Source organism: Jaculus jaculus, chromosome 2, assembly GCF_020740685.1.
Source record: "Jaculus jaculus isolate mJacJac1 chromosome 2, mJacJac1.mat.Y.cur, whole genome shotgun sequence".
Lineage (NCBI taxonomy): Eukaryota > Metazoa > Chordata > Mammalia > Rodentia > Dipodidae > Jaculus > Jaculus jaculus.
The window spans coordinates 95,927,704-95,952,150 of NC_059103.1; the positions used below are offsets into that span (position 1 = coordinate 95,927,704).

Below are 24,447 nucleotides of genomic sequence, written 5' to 3' on the forward strand. Positions count from 1 at the left end.
TGGCTGCAGCAGTGTGAGCAGAGCTTGTCACTCAAATGTAGATTTGTTTTCCTCACAGCATGCATTCATCATGATCACCAATCAGTGGATCACCTATAGGTAGATTAGCTAGAGGGAGAGGATGTGGGCTTCTACAATGGCCAGTCTGCTCTTGGAATGCAGGCATTCTCTGCTCTGCTCTGTGCTGCGTCACCTGGGGAACTTGCGCAGTCTGGTGCCAAGTCTGCTTCCCAGACTGCTAGGCGGGACTGAAGAACCTGAGCTTTCTAACATTCACCGGAATCATTTCATTTCCCACGTAGATTTTGGTGACCTACCAGTAACTTTTGTTGCAGAAGTCAGCCATGCACTTTTTCTCTTCTTGGAGTCAAGATTTTAGATGATGCTTAGATGTGTGATATGGAAAGAAAGGAAAGAAGTGTGGGGAGGGGGGAAGACTTCTTGAAACGCTGGCTGGCTGAGAGAATTTTTTGCTGACCGTGCTTCTTAGTAGTCATGACTTTCAAGTCATGCTTACTGTTCTACCCTAGGGATCTTCAGCATGTGCTGGTGCGATGTCAGTCTGGAGAGCCAGTCAGGAATAGCACATCATCTGAAGCTAGCCCACTCTGGGGAGGACCAGGTTTGCTTTTCTCTTAGTGGTTCCATGGTAATACCTAAACAGGGCAAACCCAAGTAGAGGTTAATACCGACAGTGGTCACTTTGGATTGTGGAATCAATTGAGTGATAAGACAGGCTTAACATTCTTGTTTGGGTTTTGTTTACACTGGTAACAGGTACTTTGTCTCGCCTCAGCACCTATCATCTGACCTCAAAAGTACACATTTCAGCATTGTCATTTGTGAATGTCATAGACAGATTGACTTAGGGTCAGGTTTTTTTCCCCCCATTGAGGAGGTAAAAGCATTATTGAGTTGGGTCATATGCTGAGGTCAGAGGAACAGGTCTGTATTCAGTATTCCTGAGGAGAAATTGAGGGGCTCTAGATTACCCAGTGATATTAATTCCTTTTTTTTCATTGGTATTTTAGATTTTTTTTTTTTTGAGGTAGGGTCTCACTTTAGCCCAGGCTGACCTAGAATTCACTATGTAGTCTCAGGGTGGCCTCGAACTCACGGCAATCCTACCTCTGCCTCCCAAGTGCTGGGATTAAAGGTGTGCTCCACCACGCCCGGCTTTCATTGGTATTTTAGGTATTAAGAAAACAAAGATAGGGCTGGAGAGATGGCTTGGCGGTTAAGCGCTTGCCTGTGAAGCCTAAGGACCCCGGTTCGAGGCTCGGTTCCCCAGGTCCCACGTTAGCCAGATGCACAAGGGGGCGCACGCGTCTGGAGTTCGTTTGCAGAGGCTGGAAGCCCTGGCGCGCCCATTCTCTCTCTCTCCCTCTATCTGTCTTTCTCTCTGTGTCTGTCGCTCTCAAATAAGTAAATAAATAAAAAATGAACAAAAAATATTAAAAAAAAAAAAAAAAGAAAACAAAGATAAAAGCTATGGACCCTTGGTAGCTCAGCTGGTAGAGGAGTAGACTGAACAGAAAAAAAAGCTGACAAGTACAGTTGATACTATTTGTCAATGCTATTTAAATTTGCTTACTTGCTGCAATTGATTTGTAACTCTCAAAACAGTTGACACTTGTAGTCACTTGAGGACAGGAGCAGAGTAGTGAAAATGGGAGTCACATGATAGGCATGTTTCCAGTAAGTCAGTGGGGTTCCCTTGTCTTTCTTACTTCAGCTCCTTTCACTTAAAGGACTTGACTTTCTTTCAGCTTAATAAACCACACTTTTGCATTTTTGTGCTTGTCTGAGTGATGTTACTGTTTAAAATGGGTAAAATGCTGTCGGTTGTAGTAAGGTTCACATTGCTGGCAGAAATCACCCAACCAAGAGCAGCTTGTGGGGGAAAAAAAGAGGTTTATTTTGGCTTCCAGACTCAAGAGGAAAGCTCCACGATGGCAGGGAAAACGATGCCATGAGTAGAGGCTGGACATCAACCCCTGACCAACATCAGGTGGACAACAGGAACAGGAGAGTGTGCCAAACACTGGCAAGGGGACACTGGCTATAACACTTATGAGCACCCCTCCTCAACAATACACTCCCTCCAAGAGGCATTAATTCCCAAATCTCCATTAGCAGGCAACCTAGCATTCAGAACACCTAAGTTCATGGGGACACCTGAATAAACCATCACACTGTCTAATATTTCTAAGCCCAAGGATGCTGTGATATCCCTTGGAAGGAAGGTGTATGTGTTAGATAAGCTTGATTCAGGCTGATTGTGCTGTGGCTATGAGCTTGGGGCAGTGAATCTGTCCAGTAAGGTGTATTCAGACAGAAATACCTATCAAGTACAAATTGGTCTGCATGGCACAGATGTGACCATAGGCCAGCAGGATCCCGATCTGTATCTGTAGCAATTTTATTGAACTACAGGGCATAATGAGAACAAACTGTGGGTGCTTAAAAACAAAACAAAACAAAACAAAAACAAACTTCATTAAAAGTCTCCCAAGAAAGAATTATCAACACCATAACCTCATAGCAGAGAGGGGGAAGAAGTCTAAGCATTTTAGCACTGGAAAAACAACCATTTTAATTTCCTTCCTTGCCTGTTGCCTGGTGTCGTTTAAAGGTTTCACTGGAATTGATTCTGAATATGAAAAGCCAGAGGCCCCAGAGTTGGTGCTGAAAACAGACTCCTGTGACGTTAACGACTGTGTCCAGCAAGTTGTGGAACTTCTACAGGAACGGGTAAGAGGAAGTGAAAGAAGGAAAAACTAGAGGAGAAATCCATCTGTTGTAACCTTCTCCCCCCAAATGGTACTGTTAATATTGAAAAACGTACAGTTTTTAAAAAGTTAATGATAACTTCCATCATAAATATAGACAACATACCATAATCATGTTCCATTCTAACCATTCTCCTTTTTTTTTTTTTCTTTCCTTCTTTCTGAGGTAGGGTCTTGCTCTTGTCCAGGTTGGCCTAGAATTCACTTTGCACTTTGTAGTCTCAGATTGGTCTTGAACTCAGTGGCATTCTTCCGACCTTCGCTTCCCAAGTGCTGGATTAAAGGCGTGTGCCACCACACCTGGCTCCACTCTCCTTTTTTTCCCTTCCAAGTCCCCCTTCACTGAATTCCCTCTTCTTTCCAACTCTCTTCTATTTTAATGCCATCATTATTTTCCCTCCTATTACGTAGGTCTTGTGTAGGTAGCATGAGCCCCTGTGAGGTCACGAATGCCACGACCACTTTAAAATATTTTTTTGTTCATTATTTATTTATTTATTTGAGAGCGACAGACACAGAGAGGAAGATAGATAGAGGGAGAGAGAGAGAATGGGCGTGCCAGGGCTTCCAGCCTCTGCAAATGAACTCCAGACGCGTGCGCCCCTTTGTGCATCTGGCTAATGTGGGACCTGGGGAACCAAGCCTCGAACCGGGGTCCTTAGGCTTCACAGGCAAGCGCTTAACCGCTAAGCCATCTCTCCAGCCCGCCACGACCACTTTATATCTGAAAGACAGTATCATAAGCACTCCTCCCATCCCTTTGGCCCTTATATTCTTTTTTTTTTTTTAAATTTATTTATTTATTTATTTGAGAGCGACAGACACAGAGAGAAAGACAGAGGGAGAGAGAGAGAATGGGCGCGCCAGGGCTTCCAGCCACTGCAAACGAACTCCAGACGCGTGCGCCCCCTTGTGCATCTGGCTAACGTGGGTCCTGGGGAGTTGAGCCTTGAACCAATGTCCTTAGGCTTCACAGGCAGGTGCTTAACCACCATCTCCCCACCACCATAGTCCATTTTTTAATTGAGTTGTTTGGTTTTTTATTTTGTTTTTTGAGTCTTTGTATATTCTGGATATTAATCCTCTGTCAGATGTATAGCTGACAAAGATTTTCTCCCATTCTGTAGATTGTCTCTTTGCTGTACAAAACTTTGTAATTTCATGAGATCCCAGTGGTTGATTAGTGGCTTTATTTCCTGAGCAATTGGGATTATATTCAGAAACTCACTGCCTAATGCCAATATGATGAAGTTTTTTTTTTTTTTTTTTTTTTTCCCTCTAGCAGTTTCAGAGTTTCAGGTCTGATATTACAGTTGCTGACCTGTTTGGACTTAATTCTTGTGCATGGAGAAAGACAAGAATTTCATCTTTCTATACATAAATATCCAGTTTTCCCAGCACTACTTGTTGAACAGGCTATCTTATCTCCAAGGATTATTTTTTGCATTTATGTCAAAAATCAGATGGGTCCTCTACTCTGTTCCATTGATCTATGTGTCTTTGTGCCAGTTCCATGCTGTTTTTGTTACTCTCACTTTGTAATATAGCTCAAATTGGGTATAGTGATACCACTAGCCTTACTTTTGTTGCTCAAAATTGTTTTGACTATTTGAGGTTTTTTTTGCTTCCAGATGAATTTTAGGATTTTATTTTCTATTTCCATGAAGAATGCCATTGGAGGGCTGGAGAGATGGCTTAGTGGTTAAGTGCTAGCCTGTGAAGCTAAGGACCCAGGTTCAAGGCTCGATTCCCCAGGACCCAGGTTAGCCAGGTGCACAAGGGACCACATGCATCTGGAGTTCATTTGCAGTGGCTGGAGGCCCCGGCATGCCCATTCCCTCTCTCTCTCTCTCACTCTCAAATAAACAAAAAATATTAAAAAAAAGAATGCCATTGGAATTTTGATAGGGATTGCATTAAATGTGTAGATTGCTTTTGGTAGGATTGATGTTTTCATACTATTGATTCTTCCAATCCAAGAACATGGGTTGTCTTTCCATTTCCTAGTGTCTTCTGCAATTTTTCACTTACTTCCTTGGTACTTAATATTTTTTGATGCAATTATGAATGGGAGTGATTCTCTGATTTCATTCTCTGTGTTCTTGTTGTTACTATGTAGAAAGGTACTGATTTCTGTGGGTTTTTTTTTTTTGTATCCTGCTACATGGCTATAGGTGTTTATCAGTTCTAACAGTTTGCTGGTAGAATCTTTAGGATCCTTTTTTTTTTTTTTTTTTTTTTTTGGTGGTATATGCTTTAATCCTAGTACTTGGGAGGCAGAGGTGGGAGGATAGGATCCTTTTTGTATAGAATCATAGCATCTGCAAATAATGATAACTTGATCTCTTCCTTTCCAATTTATGTCTTTATTATATTGTGTTCTCATTATCATTTGATTCCAGGAATTTTTTGATTTCCTTCTTGATTTCTTCATTGACCCATTCATCGTTTAGTAGTGTATTGTTTAATTTCCATTATGTTGTGTATGCTCTGTTGCTTTTCTTGATATTGATTTGTAGTTTGATCCCATTGTGATCAGACAGAGTGCAAGGAATTATTTTGTTTTTCCTGTATTAAGATTTGCTTTGTGTCCTAATATATGGTCTATTTTGGAGAATGTTCTATGTGCTGCTGAGAAAAGTGTATATTCTGCAGTGTTTAGGTGGAATGCACTGTAAATATCTGTTAGGTCCATTTGTCTCATGACATCATTTAATCCAGATGTCTCTCAGTTTATTTTGAAAGAATCCTTCACGGTGAAGAGAAAGTAAAGATCACATAGGAGGAAACAGGAAAAAATAAACCATACTCAAATAACACTTAAAACAAGAAATTAAGGGATAATCAGGAAGCACTACATCTGAGGTGACCTGTCAATTGATGAGAGTAGGGTATGGAAGTCACCCCCTATAGTTGTGTTTGGTGTTATCTGTGACCTTAAGTCTAATAGTGTTTATTTGATGAAATTGGGAGCCCCCAAGTTAGGTGCATATACATTTAGGATTGCAATGTCTTCTTGTTGGAGTGTTTCTTTAATTAGTATAAAGTGACCTTCTTTATCTTTCCTCACTAATGTTGGTTTGAAGTCCATCTTGACAGATATTAGGATAGCAACTCCTGCTTGTTTCCTAGGCTCACTTGCTTGAAATTTTTTTTCTTTTCTTTCTTTTTTTTTTTTTTACAGTATAAGAAAATGTATTTTCCTAAGATATTCATTATGGACCACTAATGCATTTAAATACAGTGCTTTAAAACATTAGGCACAAAGAGCTTACAGATCACATTTAATAATAAAACATCTAGTTGCTTAATACATGTTTTTGAGATTCAATTTAATTTTCAAAACCAAACAAATAAGTATTAAATATATCACTTTATAGCAAAGGACATTTAAGTGGATTGCACAAGCAGCAGGCAGACTTGTGTTATAAGAGGAGAAAGAAGACAATTATAATTAAGCCCAGAACTTAAAAGACAGTATTCAGACAGTTCTGCTTAACTGAGGCCTAATTTTATAAAGAGCCGGGTCACTAAGTACTAGATTTTTATAAAAATAGAATTACCTGTATCAGCTGGTACCCCCTGCTTTGATAATTTGTGATCGATATCTAGTAATTTCCCAAACCATTAATGTAGCTTTCATATGCTGTGTGTGTTACATTTTCTTATAAATAAAACTGAGGCCCTGTAACACTCAAACATGTCAAGGTAAAACTTGGTCCTAGAGCTTTATCCATGGATATAGCGAGTAGTTAGTGAGAACCTGCCTTCCCCTTGCCTCCAGAGCGCACTACTGAAAATGCAGCTGCTCAAGCCCCGGCTCTGAGTCATGAGCCTTTAATTCATCCTTCAGGACAGCAGAGATCAAGGTATGGACAAATCTTTCTTCGGACCTTCATCAAGGGTATTTCTGAAGTGTTTACATTCATATAATATAGCCTCCTGTCTGTCATCTGGTACTTAAGTCTATGTCATGTATTTTGTCTTCCCTTTCGCTTTCCTACAACCTATTCTTTTAGGTTTGTCCAGCCCGTGGACTTTTCCTGCAGCTCGGTGCTGTTCCTTGTCACTGCAGTCCTTTGCTTTCTTGTCCCAGTCGGGCCATCGGGGCTTGCCCATCTTCCCTCCCAGGCTTCTTATCCACAAGATGACTAGCAGTGACACTGCCTTAAAGGCCAGGTCTTCAGCGAGTTCTGCTCATCAGCCCTCCAGTCAGTGCTGCTTTGCTCAAAGCCACGCGTACACTTCAGGTCTCCTCTGCAACAACATTCTTTCTGAACGCTGTTCAAAAATATCCTCAAAAAATGGTTTCTTGAGGATTTCTGTCATGTAAGTTGGTATTAAAAGAATACATAACTCAACAAAAGATGTTTCTACTTTTCTCAATTCAATTATAAACACTGAATTTTGCAAGATCGCAGTTAAAATATTTATAGATACAATGGATAGATCTAAAAATTCACCTTTTGGTTTCATGATGAGAAATTAAAATTTAGGGCTGGAGAGATGGCTTAGCGGTTAAGCGCTTGCCTGTGAAGCCTAAGGACCCCGGTTCGAGGCTCGGTTCCCCAGGTCCCACGTTAGCCAGATGCACAAGGGGGCGCACGCATCTGGAGTTCGTTTGCAGAGGCTGGAAGCCCTGGCACGCCCATTCTCTCTCTCTCCCTCTATCTGTCTTTCTCTCTGTGTCTGTCGCTCTCAAATAAATAAATAAATAAAAATTAAAAATATTAAAAAAAAGAAATTAAAATTTATAGGATATATTAAGGTTGAAACTTAAACTAAGATTTTTTTCATTGAAATGTCTATTAACGTCATCAGACTATAGAGTAATCAAACTACGAGTTTGCAAGTAAGATAATATCAAGTCAATTGTCATTCATGACCCATAATCCTTTTATATTTTAACTCAAATACAAGTGTGACAGTGAACTTTAACTTTCAAAATGTTCTGGCTAAGAATTATTAGCCAAGTCAGATAATCCATTTGCCACAAGTGAACTCTCAATTGTGATGAGGTAGCAACCATCAACTGTACCACCTTCTCTGGAGGTCGTGCCCTCCACCCATGAGGCTTCCCACTTCATATGAAAAGTATGAACAACAAGGGACAGAAGAGCCACCGTTCATTGTTTCTTTGATTCTTGTTATTTTCATAGTATCTTAAATACCTGATTTCAATTTTACAGCAACAACAAACATCAATATTTATTCTGGTCGGTAACTGTGCTCCAAGTTGCATGTACTAATGACTTCCAACACGATCTCTAGGAATAATTCGTAGTTCTGAACCGTGCTTTAGAAGAACATTTCCAGCAGTCTGAGCAGGATTTATTCCTATTCCATCATTGGTAATAATTGCACTTGTTGCTGCAGGAACTTTAAATTCTTCTGCTGCAAACTTTAAGACTGCTGTAAAAGGTGTACTTTCAGGAACACTGAGTACTTTGTAGGGCAGCCGCGGGTCCGATGTGAGCGTGATCTTAAAGGACACCTTCGACATGGTGGAGCCGCACCAACGCCCCGCAGGCCGGTCTGGAGCCGGCGGAGGGGCTGCGCCCGCCCCGCGCAGGTCCCTTGCTTGAAATTTCTAAGACAGTGTCTATCTTTCATTGAGAGATGAGTTTCCTGGAGGCAACGAATAGAATGATCCTACCTTTTAATCCAGTCTGTAAGCCTGTTTCTTTTGGTTGGGTCATTGATACTAAGAGTTATTATTGAGAGGTATGCACTTACTCTCGCCATTCTTTTTGGTTTGTAGTGCTTCCTGATTATCCCTTTACTTTCTTGTTTTAACTGTTATTTGGTTATGGTTTATTTTTTCCTTTTCTCATGTGTGTTTTTTGCTTTCTCTTCAGCATGAAGGATTCTTTCAAATAAATATTTTCTATAGAGCTGGCTTAATTGTCATAAATTCCTTTAGTCTGTTTTTGTTGTGGAATATCCTTATTCCTCCAATTTGGATAGATGGATTTGCAGGATAAAGTAATCTTGTTTGATAGTTGTTATCTTTCACAACTTGGAATACATCATTCCAAGCCTTTCTGGCTTTTGAAGTTTGTGTTGAGTAATCTCCGTATATCCTGATAGGCTTCCCTTTATAGGTGACTTGCTTTTTCTCTCTAACTGCTTTCAATATATTTTGTTTGTTTTGTGCTTTTGGTAGTTTAATTATAACATGGTGAGGAGATGTTCTTTCCAGGTTTTTTCTGTTTGGTGTTCTAAAGGTTTCCTGTATTTGCATTGGCATTTATTTCCCAATTTGGGGAAATTTTTCTTCTGTGGTTTTGTTGAAAACACCTACTGTGTTTTTGGACTGGAATTCTTCTCCTTCTACTATACCCTGAATTCTTATGTTTGATCTTTTCATAGTGTCCTGAGTAACTTAAAATTCCCATTCATACCTTCCTATTAGCTTGTCTTCTTTTCTATTGGACTGTATGTATTGGACCTGGTCTTCTAGTTTAGATATTGTGTTCTCTCCTTCATCCTTTCTACTGGTGAGACTTTCCATAGAATCTTTTATTTGAGTAACTATGTTTTTCAGTGCTAGAAATTCTGCCTGGTTTTTCTTCAGTATTTCTATTTCCTTATTCATGTCTTGTAATGACCTCTATTTCATTAAGCTGGCTTCCTGTGTTCTCTTAGAATTCCTTCAGGAGTTTGTTTTCTTCTTTAATTCCTTTGTTTTCTTCTTTGGTTTCTTTGAGTATTAATCATTATTTTGAAATCTTTGTCAGGCATTTCATGTAAAACAGTCTTGTTTAGGGTGATTTTTGATGTATTTATAATTTTTGGTGGGGTTGTATTTCCTTGATTCTTTGTGTTTCTTGTATTATAATGTAGTGCTTTTTGCATGCTGGTTGATTTCATGCTTGGGTTTTCTAATTATCTGTGGTGCTTTTAGGCTTAGAAATCCAACTTTATGTACCTTCAGAGTAAGAGTTTAAGGTGCCAAGTGTAGCTCTTGTACTTCAATCCAACTGCAGAAGTCATCCTAGGTGTTGAGTTTGCCTGCCATTCAAGTATTCTAGTGAGCTGGGTGGAGCAATTTACTGGCAAAATTCTAAAATTCAGCTGAGCAATATACTCATTCAATAAAAACCAGCACAGAGTATGCAAGTGTGGGGATTGAAACAAACAGATAACCTTATAAAGCCAAAATCCCTAAGGTTGTGTTGCTTTGTGTTCTTAATCTTGTCAGATGGGAGGTTGAGATTTCAGTTCTGAAATGGGTTCCAGGTCAGTCTGGGTCTGAATCAGACCCTGTCCCCAGTAATGACAGAAGAAAAAGACGAAGGCTCTGTGAATCTGAAAACATCAAAGGCAACAATAATCAGTCCCCTAATACAGCTTAATTGGAAATGATAGACCCAACCAGAATATGAAACCCATAACCTGCCCTGACATGGAAAGAGAGATTAGCACTTCCAGTGCAGGCCTATGTACCTGCTTTTTTGTCAGTTGGCCTTGTTACCTTTTGGGGTGGCTTCCAATCTCACTGATGCTGACTGCCCACCTCAATCCTTCTGTGTTGTGCTGTGGAGCTGGTGCTCTGATCAGATGTGCTGGATGCCCTGCAACTGGGGGTGCATGCTTTCTCCAGAGGTTCGTGGTTCTGAAGGTTGGGGGATGGGAGAGTGCAGGAAGTTTGGAGTTGTCCTGGAACTGCTCAGCTGGTCCTACCTGTATCCCTTTCAGCAGCTCCTTAGCTCATCTCCACTTCAGGTTTGAGGAGGTTGGACCATCCCTTGTTTGGTCTTTGCTCCTGCATGTGGGCGCCGGGTCAGGCAGGTGCGCGCTTATCTGCACAGGCTGCAAGTGACTATGTGGGATTCTGACTGCTTTCTGCCTTTCTGGTAGATCTTGGTCTCTCCTCCTTCTCAGCTGTTGCCAATAAAAACCTATACACCTTCACTTTTTGGAAGAAAAGTGTGTTTTGCTTAAATCCCTCCTTAGGCTGGTTTGGTGTGACTCCTATGCAGCCATCTTACCCGGAAGTCTGACTCTTAAATTCTTTCCACCATCTCTTCCGCAGTGGTCCCTGAGCCTTGAGGGTGTGATAAAGATGTCTCAGTGCTGGACACTGCACTGTCACATCTTCTCAGCACTTTGATGAGTTTTGAGTCTCCCCAGTGGTCACTGTTGTCTGAAAAGTGAAGCTTCTCTAAAAGTGAGAGTAGCATTAATATATGGGCATAAACATAAGAATTTAGAGGGCAGTTTGGTGGGCATAATATACGCAGTTAGCCAGAAAACAGTAGTCATTCCCCCTAGGTCTTAACCTTCTTAGCTATTGGCTTTTGATTAGGTTTTCAGTACCAGGCAGGAATTTCTTCCCCTGGAATGGGAAGTACAACCAGAGCGCACTTGTTTCCCCCCTTAACAGATAGGTCACTGTTGTATCAGTTCATATATTTGACCTGGCTGGGAATAACATTTATTTTATTTTATTTATTTATTTTTATTTTTTTATTTTTTATTACTTTATTTATTTATTTGAGAGCGACAGACACAGAGAGAAAAACAGATAGAGGGGGAGAGAGAGAATGGGCATGCCAGGGCTTCCAGCCTTTGCAAATGAACTCCAGATGCGTGCGCCCCCTTGTGCATCTGGCTAACATGGGACCTGGAGAACCAAGCCTCGAACCGGGATCCTTAGGCTTCACAGGCAAGCGCTTAACCGCTAAGCCATCTCTCTAGCCCCTGGGAATAACATTTATGTTAATTCATTATAGTGCCAAGAGTTTTTTTTCTCTCTCTTTCTCTCTCTGTGTGCTGTGTGTGTGTGTGTGTCTATTATAGTGTTGTGGGAAATGTATATACAGTATCCTTGTCAACATAAACTTCAGAAACTTTGGGAGTCAAGTAGTCTTTTATCAGTAGTTTTACCTCATACATACATAATAGTGGAAATTTAGTCATGATTATTCAGCTAAATGAGTTGATGTTATATTTTTCAAGTTTAGGTACACAGTATAGTTAAATTTCCCCAGACATTTAAAACATGTCCACATTTTCTCAGCTTCAACTAGTTGGTATATTATGGCTGGATTTTAGAGAAGGATTCTGGAAGGATAAGCTTCTAGGACCTCAGTGCCTTTCTCTGGCTTCTGGGCATGTGGATGCATCAGGAGGCTTGGTGTTATCAAGGTTGTTCAGGTCCCATGGTAAGTACGTGGTTCAGTGTGACCATGTTCTCTTTTTAGAAATTCTTTCTCTTTTTCTTCTTTTTCTTCCATCCCATCAATGCCTCTTTTGCTCCCCTGGAGGATCCCATAGTTCACTTGATTTGGAGTGGGTCTAGCCTTTGTATGGGTGACAGTTCTTGTCTCACTTGTCACTTTATCTTCTTGTCACCTGTCTGCCTTTCTCCTCCTGCTCTGGGAAGCAGATATTGAGGCATCATCATCTCCTGTTCTGCCTGGTCAGAGCCTGTCTCAAGAAAATAAGGTGAAAATGCAGCAGAAAAGAACACCTGATACACACAAACCAAAAATAAATATTTAATGACATAGTTTGTATGGTTTTATACTTGATGAATAGTATGTCCATGTGAAGCCTCTGTATCTCATTTTTGTTTGTTTGTTTGTTTTGTTTTTAGAGGTAAGGTTTCAGGCTGACATGAAATTCACTATGCAGTCTCTCAGGCTGGCCTTGAACTCATGGTGATCCTCCTACCTCTGCCCCCCAAGTGCTGGGATTAAAGGCATGCACTGCCACGCCCGGCTTGTGTCTCATTTTAAAAAATAATTTATTATGTATGTATGAGAGTTGTACAAAGAGAAAGACTGAGTGTGTCAGGGCCTCTGGCAATTGTAAAGGAACTCCAGAAACATGTGTCACCTTGTGCATCTGGCTTTGCATGGGCCCTGGGGAATTAAACCTAGGTTCTTAGGCTTTGCAGGCAAGTGCCTTAACTGCTAAGCCATATCTCTAGCCCTGTGTTCAGTTTTTGTTTTTTTTTTTTTTCTTTCTTTTTTGAGGTAGGGTCTCACTTTTAGTTCAGGCTGATCTGGAATTCACGATGGAGTCTCAGGGTGGCCTTGAACTCATGGTGATCCCCCAACCTCTGCCTCCCAAGTGCTGGGATTAAAGGTGTGCGCCACCACGCCCGGCTTGTGTTCAGTTTTTAACACAAAAAGAATAAAGGTTTATTTAGCCCTTTATTTAGCCCATTTCTGAGGCCCAAGTCTGTGGTAGACAGATCCTCCTGCTTGTGCTGAGGCCTACAGGACACCATGGTGGGAGTCCATAGCAGAGTGAGCTGCTCGCATCATGGTCTGCAAAGAAAGAAGGGCCGGGCATGGTGGCACATGCCTTTAATCCCATCACTTGGGAGACAGAGGTAGGTGGATCGCCATGAGTTCGAGGCTACCCTGAGACTACATCGTGAATTCCAGGTCAACCTGGGCTAGAGCAAGACCCTACCTTCAAAAACTTAAAAAAAAAAAAAAAAAGAAAAGTGCTGAGTTCCCAGTGTCCCTTTCAAGGGCACAGCTTCTAGCTTCCTTTATTAGGAGCTATTTCCTAAAGTTTTGTCTCCTGCCAGTAGAACCATGAACTGGCACATGGACCTTTGGGAGACATTCAAGGTGTAGGCTAGCAGTGGTATTGGTAGCTTTTTTTTTTTTAAACAGATTTGTATATAATCTTTTTTTTTTTTTTTTTTTTTTTTTTTTGGTTTTTTTCGAGGTAGGGTCTCACTCTACCCCAGGCTGACCTGGAATTCACTATGGAGTCTCAGGGTGGCCTTGAACTCACGGCGATCCTCCTACCTCTGCCTCCTGAGTGCTGGGATTAAAGACATGCGCCACCACGCCCAGCTTGTATATAATCTTTTATAAGATATAGATAGTAATTCTGTATCATTTTTTTTCTGAAACTGTGATTGCAATTTTTTTTGTTTGTAAGTTTGTTTTCTTGTTTCTACATTGAATATCTGTAGTTTTCTTGAGATTTGACACATAGAAGTTACAGAATTAGTCATATGTTATTTTATTAGTTTTGTTTACCCTTTATATATAATTAGCTATTTTTAACTGTTTAAAAAATTCCCAGAAAATTGTGCTTAGATGCCTTTTTTAGTATAATCTCTGGATATGTTTTATGGGTTCTTTTTTGTTAGACTTTTGATGGTTTTGTTTGTTTTCTGTCACACAACCAATCCTCTTATCTCTGACATCATTGGAATGTCCAGCAGTTCAGCTCATTTTCATCCCTATTTGGAGTTACCTCAGTTCATATGTTAGGGTTCATTACCACAAGACTCCCTGTATTTTAGCCATGAATGAGGTGTTCAGGCCACCCACACTTCCACCCAGCTGGTTATAATTCAGGGTGCCCCTCCTCAGGTTTCGTAATTTGTTAGAATGATTCAGGAAAGTGCTTTGTTTACTGTTTTTGGAAGAGCCAGGGCAAGAGTGCAGGGCAAGGCAGGGCATGGGGAACTGAGTTTTCATTCCTTCTCATGCTGCCTCTCCTGGTACCTGTTACCAGTGGTCTCTGTCTGTCTGGATGTTTCTAGATTCTTGGCATCTTTTTCAAAGACTTGAACAAGATGCATACAGAAAATAAAGCAGCAAGAAACTTTGTGAAAGAGTGAAGCAGGGCTGGGAGATGGCTCAGTGGGCAAGATGCTTGCAAAACATGCTGGTCCAGGTTTGATTCCTCAGCTCCCATGTACATACAGTGAGTTGCATGAAGTGGCACATGCTTCTGGAGGCCCTTGCACACCCATGCTTTCTCATTTTTTCTCTCTTTCTGTCTCTAATATAATTTCTTATTTTCCCGTAATTATTTTTATTTATTTATTTGAGAGAGAACCAGAGAGAAGGGGAGAGCAAATGGGTACAACAGGAAGTGTAGCCACTGCAAATGAACTCCAGATGCAAGTGTCACCTTGCCCATCTGGCTTATGTGGGTACTGGGGAATCAAACCTGTGTCCTTAGGTTTTGCAGGCAAGCTCCTTAACTGCTAAGCCATCTCTTTAGCCCTAAATAAAAATATTTTCAAAAAGAGAGTAAAACAGAAGTAAAGAAATGTGGGATGGGGAGGTTATGCTGCAGTGGGACCGCAGTCCCCTTGAGCTAGATTGCTCAAGAGCAGTGGACTCCTGTTTGGGCTTTTCATGGGGTCTGGGAGGAGGAGGAGGAGGAGCTGGTTACTGGTGGTTCTCTTTTTTAGTGACAGACGAGCTCTGTAAGCTTTTTCTACTATTCTAATCCTTCCTTTGATGTATCTGATTTTAAACATTTGCATGCCTCACCATGCATAGGAATAAGATAGCCATAGGGGATTTCCCTAAAAGTCACTGAAAGGACAGTTTCGTTTAGTTCACATGCATCTAATGTCAGTCTAGGCTAGAGCCTCCCTTCTCCCCTATCCTGGATATATCTCAGAATATTTTTGAATAGAAAAACCACACAAGGGGATTTACTAAAGTTTGTCAGGGGAGAGAAACCTGTTCTAGTGTTTGAAGCATGATGCATGTGCAGTTCAGAACAGGTGAGGATCCCAGGTTGTCAACAGGCTCCTAGGTGTACTGTTAGAAGAGGGCCATGTTTACTGCCCTAGCCAAGCTATGGCCTGTGTTGCTTTGCTGTTCTGTCTGTGTCCACCTGCCTCACCTCCCAGAGGCTCTCTTAGCCCCATTGTTCAGGGGGCTTTAGTGGAGGCTCAGTGGAGGCACAGCTGGTTGTCATCTGCTAGTGAACTCTGTCTCTAGACCTATCTTCTCCTCCGAGGTGGGGATGGGCTGATGATGGGCTGACATTGTTAAGTTTCAATCCTCATATTAAGGCTTGGTTTTTCTGGTGACCAACCCTCATTGTGAAGCTAAGAGTCCTCTCTGATCCCTTAGGATTGTAGGAATGCTGTGCCAGGAACTGGGGGTAAAGACCAGATATGTACACATATCTTATTGTACCCTGTCATTTATATGTCCTGAGATTTGCAAGAGAATGAAGGTGCTTGATACGTGTTGTGTCCATGGGCATAATTGTGGCTAATGGGGTTTTTCTTTTTTAATTTGTTATTTAACATTACTTTGCAGAGACTCTTCTGAAATGAATTCTACCCGGAACTCTTTATTTAAAGTCTGTTAGTAAGAAAGGTAAAGTATTTTTCTGTCCAAGAAAAGCATGGTTTGTCAGCATCAGGTCATGGATCCTTTGTCATGTCTTAGTTGACCAACTTGCTGTGCAGTGTAATGGGGATAGCAGTGTCATTATGTAAAGATTGAGTCACTTCGCATTTTGTCATGGTACCTTTGTTTTCTTAGCCTGCCCCATTTAGCATATAAATATTGAAGGATAATGAGGACAGATTGGAAAATTTTCATTTGATTTCTTTCCACTAACCCTTGAGTGGTCACTAGATGGCCTGCTAGTATTGCGTTTTAACTTGGCTTGTTATGACATAAGGAAGTAGGGTTCTTGCTGCTGGTTTTAATCTAAAGTGATATTTTAAATGCTGTTTTTAAATCTACCAGAAACTCTAGATTTACTAGTGCTATAAATTATTTAAAGGTTTGTCTTCTTACAAAATGGTGGTTTAGTGCTCTAAATGGATTTTATACTGCACATAAAAACCAGACTTTGCAGTTCAGTTTTAAAGTGTTGCCAGAATGTCTTTGTGTTCATGCTTTGGATGCATGTAGTTTAGATAATAGAAGTTTAATAGTTGTATAAAAATATGAATGAGCCCTAGCATTCAAATCTGCTGAGCAGACTTGGCTCCAGAAAAAAGTGCAGAAAATACTTAGAGGGAGAATTAAAAATGTGCAATCATGATGTTTATTAACATGTTTGGGGCTCCATAGGAAAGTTAAAATGAGAGGACAAGAATCAGTGTTTTCTTGTAGTGAATGTTGTTTGTCCTGTTTAACAGTTTTCAGGCCCAAGGAATTGTCTGAGCAACTGTTTGGATACAGTATACAGACCTGAGACAGTGGTTAGTCAGTCAAGCAAAGGAAACATTTGGGTATCCATGCTTTGTATTTATTTTCAGAGAGAGAGAGAGAGAGAGAGAGAGAGAGAGAGAGAGAGAGACAGACAGACAGTGTCAGAGGCACTATGAATGAGAGAAAAATGGGTACACAGGAGCTAGTGCCACTGCAAACAAACTCCAGCCACTTGCACCACTTTTTGCATCTGGCTTTATGTGAGAACGTGAATCCAGGCCATCAGGCTTTGCAAGCAAACTCCTTTCACTGCTGAGTCATCTTGCCAGACCCTCCATGCTGCATTTTAAAATTATTTTATGTTTAACATTCCTAGTATTTAAATAGTTTTAGACTTAGAGGTTACAGAACTCACCTCATTAGTGGCAATACGGGATCTGCTGCTGATCCCTTCCTCAGGACAGGTAAGAGCAGATCCGGGTCCTGTCACCCTAAGTGCTGACTCACTGGAGCATCTCAGATGGAAAGGGAGGTGTATATGTATATGAAAACCTTACCTGCTTTTTGTTTGAAAGGAAAGAAATTTGCTGCAGTAAAGGGGTTTCTATGTAAAAGAACACATTGTTTCTCATAGCCCTGTGTGTCTGGAAACTTTAACATGGCACCAAAAAAAGGGAGAGGTGATGTGGCAGGGACTTTGCATTGTTTTCCAGATAGTTTGTCTAACTTTGAGGCAGTTTTGCTTCTTTTAGATGTTTAGCTATGGTTGTAGAAGCAAAGATATGTCATTAGAATGTGCTAAAAACTAGCCATACCTGCATGCTTCAGATTCCCTTTGTATTTCTGGTAGAAACTCCGTCACCGTGGCTGTACGCGAGACTCAGCGGAAGCCCGCTTCACCGAGCGCACGCTCTGCCCTCCTTGATTGTGCTGTTATGCTTGCGGGAATTCCAGAAATACTAAGTCTGTCTTTCTGGAAGAGGAAAACTGTAGCAAACACTTGAACTCTTACTTCATATTGGTTAGGCATCAGAAGAATTTCATACATAAGCTATGAGAGTAAAATTCACTTTAAAATCCTGTGATACTGCGCAGTCTTCACAACCATACCCTGTTCCCAAGCCCTTTACAGGCCTACTCAACTAATGGGACTCCCTGTGTTCTCTGCCGTCAACCTCTGGCCAACACCGTGCTCTTTTTCGTCTCTGTGATTTTGTCTTTCTTGTCTTCTTTCTTTCTTTTTGAGGGAGGACCCTGCTCATTCAGTAGTAATCCCTGTTTCGTCTTTTCCATCAACTTCTGGGCAACACCATTCTCTTTTCTGTCTCTATGATTTTTTTCTTTTTCTTTTTTTAAACTATTTTATTTTATTTATTTATTTAACAGAGAAAGAGGGAGAGCGAGAGGCAGAGGAGATGGGTGCACAAGGGCCTCCAGCCACTGCAAATAAATTCCAGATGCGTACGCCCCCTTGTGCATCTGGCTAATATGGGTCCTGGGGAGTCAAACCTGGGTCCTTTGGCTTTGCAGGCAAACCCCTTAACTGCTAAGCCATCCCTCCAGCCCTCTTTTTTCTTCTTTTGGAGGCAGGGTCTTGTTCCAGCCCAGGCTTCCCTGGAACTTAACTTACTCTGTAGTCCCATGCTGGGCATGAACTCACAACAATCTTCCTATCTCTGTCTTCCTTGTGCTGGCTTTAAAGACATGTGCCACCACACCCAGCCAATCTTTTTTTCTTTTTTCAGTATTTATTTGAGAGAGAAAGGGAGAGGTGAATGGGGAGGGAAAGAGAAAGAAAGAAGAAAGTGATTCTTGCTTGAAGATGTGTATTTTGCTTCCCAGTTTTAGTCATTATTTTTCATCTGTGCAAGTGCAATAGCTAACACGGTGGATGAGGTAGCTCTCCACATCACCTGAATCCTGTCCAACATTCTATTCTAAGCCACCTTGAATCCTATTAAACCTGACCTCAAGTGTCAAACTTCTGCCAGTCAGCTGCTCCCAGACCTGACTGGCTCTTTAATATACAGTTGTCAAATTAATTTTCTGGGCATCAAAATCTTCTAGTCTCAAGTGAACTCACCTGCTGCTTACCCCTGCTGCCAGTCCTCATGTGTGACTTCTGTCTCGGCAGGTGCACCCCTGTGGTTTTAATGTCTAAAGGTGTCTTGCACAATTTTACTTCTGTACTCTTGCTGGCATTCTGTTACCTATTTGGGTCATGCTCTCATCACTGCGTGTCCTTCAAATTTCATGTCTTTCAAGTTCTGACCTAATGCTCTGATTAGAACAGACCTTTCTCTACCCAAAGTAAATTCACACTGCTCTAAAGATTGTTATTTACATGCCTTTCACATAGGCACGTAGACACTTATATGGATAGATGAAGTTGTATGGACACATCAGATATTAGTACCGTCATTTCCCTCTTGCCTGTCCCCATTCCACTGAGGGCCCTCCTCAGTGGGATTGCTGGTATTCACATGGGGTTGTGCGTTAGGAGATGTGAGAGCAGCAGTCAGTCGTTGTGGGTGAGGGGCCTACCATACCACCCTAATCCTAAAAATAGCAAAAAAATTTTGTGTATCTTTCTAAATATGGTGTTGTAAATATGTATTGATAGTTTTCTATTACATTAATGGGTCCATTATATAATGCATGCTATTTTGTACCTTTCCTCTATTTGCCTACGGTAGACAGACTTGTGGGCTGTTCTAATGTTTGGTTACTAAGAGTAAAGCTTCTGTGACCATTAAAAGTACTGCTGATGTGAACCTTCACAGGGTTGAATTTTGTGAAATGCTTATAGTTTCTTTTTTTTTTTTTTCCCCAAGGTAGCATTTGACTCTAGCCCAGGCTGACCTGGAACTCATTGTATACTTCTAGGCTGGCCTCCAAGTCACAGGGATCCTCCTGTCTTTGCCTTCTGAGTGCTGGGATTAAGGGTGTGCGCCACTACACCCAGCTGCTAAGAGCCACAGAGTAGGAGAGAATGTCTAGGGGCATTGCTTTCCCCCCTCCTCCCCTTAGAATGACTGACTGATGCTCTCACATCTCATAACCCGCAACCCTAGGGGGAATACCAGCAATCCCACTGAGGAGGGCCCTCAGCAGAATGGGGACAGGGAGGAAGGAAGTGATGGTACTAATATAAGCTGTGTCCATACAACTTTCTATGTCATAAAAAAAGAAAAAATACAAAATATTTCCCTTCTATCTTAGAAAATGATTATAGCCTGCATGTAGATAGGCAAGGATATATACACTGAAGCACAATATTTGTAAACAACACTTTTTAAAGAAATAACTTGTTGCGGGCTGGAGAGATGGCTTAGTGGTTAAGCACTTGCCTGTGAAGCCTAAGGACCCCGGTTCGAGACTCTGTTCCCCAGGTCCCAAGTTAGCCGGATGCACAAGGGGGCACACGCGTCTGGAGTTCGTTTGCAGAGGCTGGAAGCCCTGGCACGCCCATTCTCTCTCTCCCTCTATCTGTCTTTCTCTCTGTGTCTGTCGCTCTCAAATAAATAAATTAATTAAAATTAAAAAAAAAAAGAAATAACTTGTTGGGCCAGGCGTGGAGGTGCACACCTTTAATCCCAGCACTTGGGAGGCAGAGGTAGGAGATCGCCATAAGTTTGAGGCCACCCTGAGACTACATAGTGAATTCCAGGTCAGTTTGGGCTAGGCAAAACCCTACCTTGAAAAACCAAAAATAAATAAATAAAAAGAAATAACTTGGTTGGGGTTCTATTGCTTTTTTGTAATTTTAGAGTAGCTACTTTGGAGACACTTAGGTTTGCCCAAAAATTATTTGTATGGTGGTATGTTAACCTTGTATGTTTCCAAGGAGATTGTAGATGGCTTCAATAGAAACTTTTTTGTTTACTTTTATTTATTTATTTGACAGTGACAGAAAGAGAGAGGAAGAGGCAGATAGAGAGAGAGAGACAGAGAGTGGGTGCTCCAGGGCCTCCAGCCACTTCAAAGGAACTCCAGACTCGTGTGCCCCCTTGTGCATCTGGCTAATGTGGGTCCTGGAGAATCGAGCCTCGAACCTGGGGCCAAGCCATCTCTCCAGCCCTCAATAGAAACTTCTGATCCTTTGAAGTGTTTGCTATGAACAGAGGAGGAGTCAAGTGCCTGTGGACCCCTGCTGTGGTGTGTGTCTGGAGGGCTGGCTTCTGCGGGCCTCCCTGCCCTGCTGCTGGAGCATGGCCGTCAGTCATTCACACTGTTAGTTAGGAATCACGTCTAGCAGTGCTGGCTGGGAAGCTAGCTAAAACTTAAATACCACGTTGCATCCAGCAAAATCCAAAGGTTAGTTCGCTGGATGCTATTCCTCTGTCCCTCCCAGATTGTTGACAGTTAGCAATAATAAGTGTGGGAGAGGGAGAGAGTACCAGCTCCCACCAAAACAAACATGGAGCCCACCCTTACAATACTATAGGCTCTAGAAGTGGCCAAGAGGACTTTCTCAGAGTTGTTCATACTGGTTTTGAGAGTGGGGCTGTTCCGTGTTGAGCCCCCATGCCACTTGTAAAGGATGCATTCTCATTTGCAAAGTGTGAAGGGGTCTGAGGCAGTGGAAATGGAGGATGGCCCTCTGTTGTTCATGGTCTTGGCTTACACGTGTTCACTTAATAGAACTATTTTAGGCCTAACAAAAATGTTGAGCATTTTTGCTTTTGTCTAGAATATTGCCAACACACGGAAAGAGCATGCATTGACCGAGAGCTTCTCTTGGCATTATTAATGTTTAATAACATGCATTTATGAACATAATTTATGAACAGTATATGTGACAAAGTGTTTCATAACCTGGTTTTTATGGGGAAACCACTGGGAAGTATTTTTGGAGTTAATTGTCTGTTCTGTGAGTGAGCACACTGTGTGTGGAGACAGTAGGACAGCCCGGCATGTGGCATGCACACTGTCATTGTCATTTATTATTTACTGTGTTTTGCTTATTAGAAGACAGTGCTGCAGGGATTTGAGGGCAAGTTGGTAGCGTCGCAGGGGCCCCAGTTCCCTCATTTGTGGAGAAGGAAGTGATGGTTTCTTGGACTCTCATAGGTAGGTGTGAAGATTAAGTGAATTAATTCATATGACGCTCCCTAAAACAATGTGTGGTTTCTGAGTGGACAGCTCATGTTAGCTCCCACAGTTCAGTCACTTTCAATCGTACAGTAGCCCCGAGAAGTGCCGGTGTTGATTGTTTTGTTTGCTTGTTTTTGTTTGAAGCGGGGAGCCGAGGAGACAGGTGGCGAGCTGAGCCGTGTCGTCAGAAGTGGAGCGCAGGTCATCGCTTCTCAGACACGCGGCGCTTGTGCTCCTTTCTTCTTTCCATCCCCGGAAACACCTGGCTTAGAAACTCCTGATGCCGCCTTCCGTCTTTGCTTGAATTTTGGTTTGAGTGTTTACTTCCATATCTTATCATGAGTGCCTGGCCTTCTGCATGATCTTAGTTGCTTTTGGCATTTATTTCTGACGGTGGAGGACTTCAGGGCCTTGTTTCGCAGCTGTGGAGAATGGGCCTGCTCCCGGGTGTCTTGGGGACTTTGTGGATCCGTTGAACATAGGGCACGTGTGTGCAGTTCGCTCGACGCCGTCACTCACCGGCCTTCCAGGGAGAGCTCGCTCTGGAGTTTCCTTTCCGGTTGACGTCCTCGGCTCTGCACAGACGGCTGCGGAGCAGTTGGGCAGTGATGATCACATATAGGATACAGGCTGACTTTTTTTATTTCCAAACCCTGCTTGTTGCTGTTGTAGAATTGAAAGTAAATATAGTGAAAATGGAGTTGGAAGGTTCTGAATGAACTAACTTAAGCCATTTCTCTTGGTAAGTTTTAGAGTCTTTTTCCCCCTCCTGAATGTGATATTTTTAGGTGCATAATTAAAATCATTTATTACATAGGAACAGGTACATTTGCTTATTATTATTATTATTTTAAATTTATTTATTTATTTGAGACAGAGAGAGGGAGAGAGAGAGAACAAGTGAGAATGGGCACGCTAGGGCCGCCAGCCATTGCAAATGAACTCCAGACACATGCGCCACCTTGTGCATCTGGCTAACGTGGGACCTGGAGAATCCAACCTGGGTCCTTAGGCTTTGCAGGGAAGTGCCTTAACCGCTAATTCATCTCTCCAACCCTGTTTGCTTATTATTTCTGTGACCTTCTTGATAAAAGTTAACAGATACTCACTTTGCTGTGGTTCATTTAACGTGAGGAAATATTCCACCTTATACATACATAGTTGTCTAATGTGAAGCAGCTAGAGGAGCTTATCTTCCTCTACCAGTTTTTAAAAATTCTTCTTCTTCTTCTTCTTCTTTTTTTTTTTAGTTTTTCGAGGTAGGGTCTCACTGTAGCTCAGGCTGACCTGGAATTCACTATGTAGTCTCAGAGTGGCCTCGAACTCTCGGCGATCCTCCTACCTCTGCTTCCCGAGTGCTGGGATTAAAGGCGTGTGCCACCATGCCTGGCTAAAAATTATTCTTACAGGTCAGTCATGGTGGTGCACACCTTTAATCCCAGCGCTCCTGGAGGCAGAGGTAGGAGAATCTCTGTCAGCCTGGGGCTATAGAGTGAGACCCTACCTCAAAAAGAATTATTTTTGTAGTATTTCTCTTTAGTAGAAGCAGTCAATAGGTGTCAGCTTTGGCCCCTTTTGGAAGCTGAACTGAAGAAGATCTGGAGTCTTACGCAGTACAGGGTTTGTGGCCGGTGTACACACTTTCTGCCTTCCTCTGAGCAGTGAGGCCTCAAGAGACAGAGGTCTCCAGAAATTGCCATTCATATCAGCTTCAGGGCAGTGTTGATGGACTGAACTTGCTCTTGTAGATGGAAGTGTTTCTTCCTGTCTTTGATTTTATTACTACTTTAAAAATTATTTTATTTTATTTATTTGGAAGCAGAGACAGAGAGAATGGACATGCCCAAACCTCCCCATGCTGCAAATAAACTCCAGATGCACGTGCCTCTTGGAGCATCTGGCTTTACATGGGTACTGGGGAGCTGAACCCGGGTTTTCAGGCATTGCAGGCAAGTGCCTTAACCATTGAGCAATCTCTATAGCTTGATTTTTTATTATTTCTTTTTTTTTCGTTTGTTTGTTTTTAGAGGTAAGGTTTCACTCTAGTCCAGGCTAACCTGAAATTCACTATGTAGTCTCAGGCTGGCCTCGAACTCATGGTGATCCTCCTACTTCTGCCTCCCGAGTGCTGGGATTAAAGGCATTCGCCACCACACCCAGCTTATTTCTTTTCTTGTATATTTACTGTGCTTATTTGTTGTTGAGTTTATTGTGAAAAGGTCAGAGGCTTGGATTTACTGGTAGAAGCACTTGGGTTTACCACATGATTGTGTCTGTGAGGGAGCAGTGTCTGAGAACTTGGAGCTGTAGCAAAGGAACTCTTTCGATTCTACAAATCCACAGGGACTGCCTGAGCAACTGCACCTTGGCCTTCAAGAAGTCATCTAACTCTGACGAGTGCATAAGACTTAGCCTTTCCTATTATGTAGCACCTAACAAAGTCTTACATCACCTGGACCTTTGCCCCTCAGATGGGGCATGTTCTGAGAAGTTCGTTATGAGGTGATTTCATGCTGTGGTGTCACTAAATGATAGTCTTAGGGGCTGTCGTTATATATTTAGTTCATCACTGACCGATGTTACGTGGCTTATGACTAAGCTGAAGTTTCTTCCTAAAATCATTCCTCAGGGAAAATAGCAGGAATGTCCTTAGA

At 41.9% G+C, this 24,447-nt stretch overlaps 2 protein-coding genes across 4 annotated transcripts in view; one reads left to right on the forward strand and one right to left on the reverse strand.

Moving 5' to 3' along the window:
- Papss1 (3'-phosphoadenosine 5'-phosphosulfate synthase 1) overlaps positions 1-24,447 on the forward strand; it is a 116,067-nt gene that overhangs the window by 36,887 nt on the left and 54,733 nt on the right. For all 3 annotated transcript variants that reach the window (XM_004671433.2, XM_045143272.1, XM_045143273.1), the window contains one exon: positions 2,636-2,754. In XM_004671433.2, coding sequence (XP_004671490.1) covers positions 2,636-2,754 — 119 coding nt within the window. The remainder of the gene's footprint in view (positions 1-2,635; positions 2,755-24,447) is intronic.
- On the reverse strand, positions 8,028-8,330 carry LOC123458625 (ubiquitin-fold modifier 1-like). The gene has a single exon (XM_045143274.1). The coding sequence runs from the start codon at positions 8,293-8,295 to the stop codon at positions 8,038-8,040; it is 258 nt and encodes an 85-aa protein (XP_044999209.1). The 5' UTR covers positions 8,296-8,330; the 3' UTR covers positions 8,028-8,037.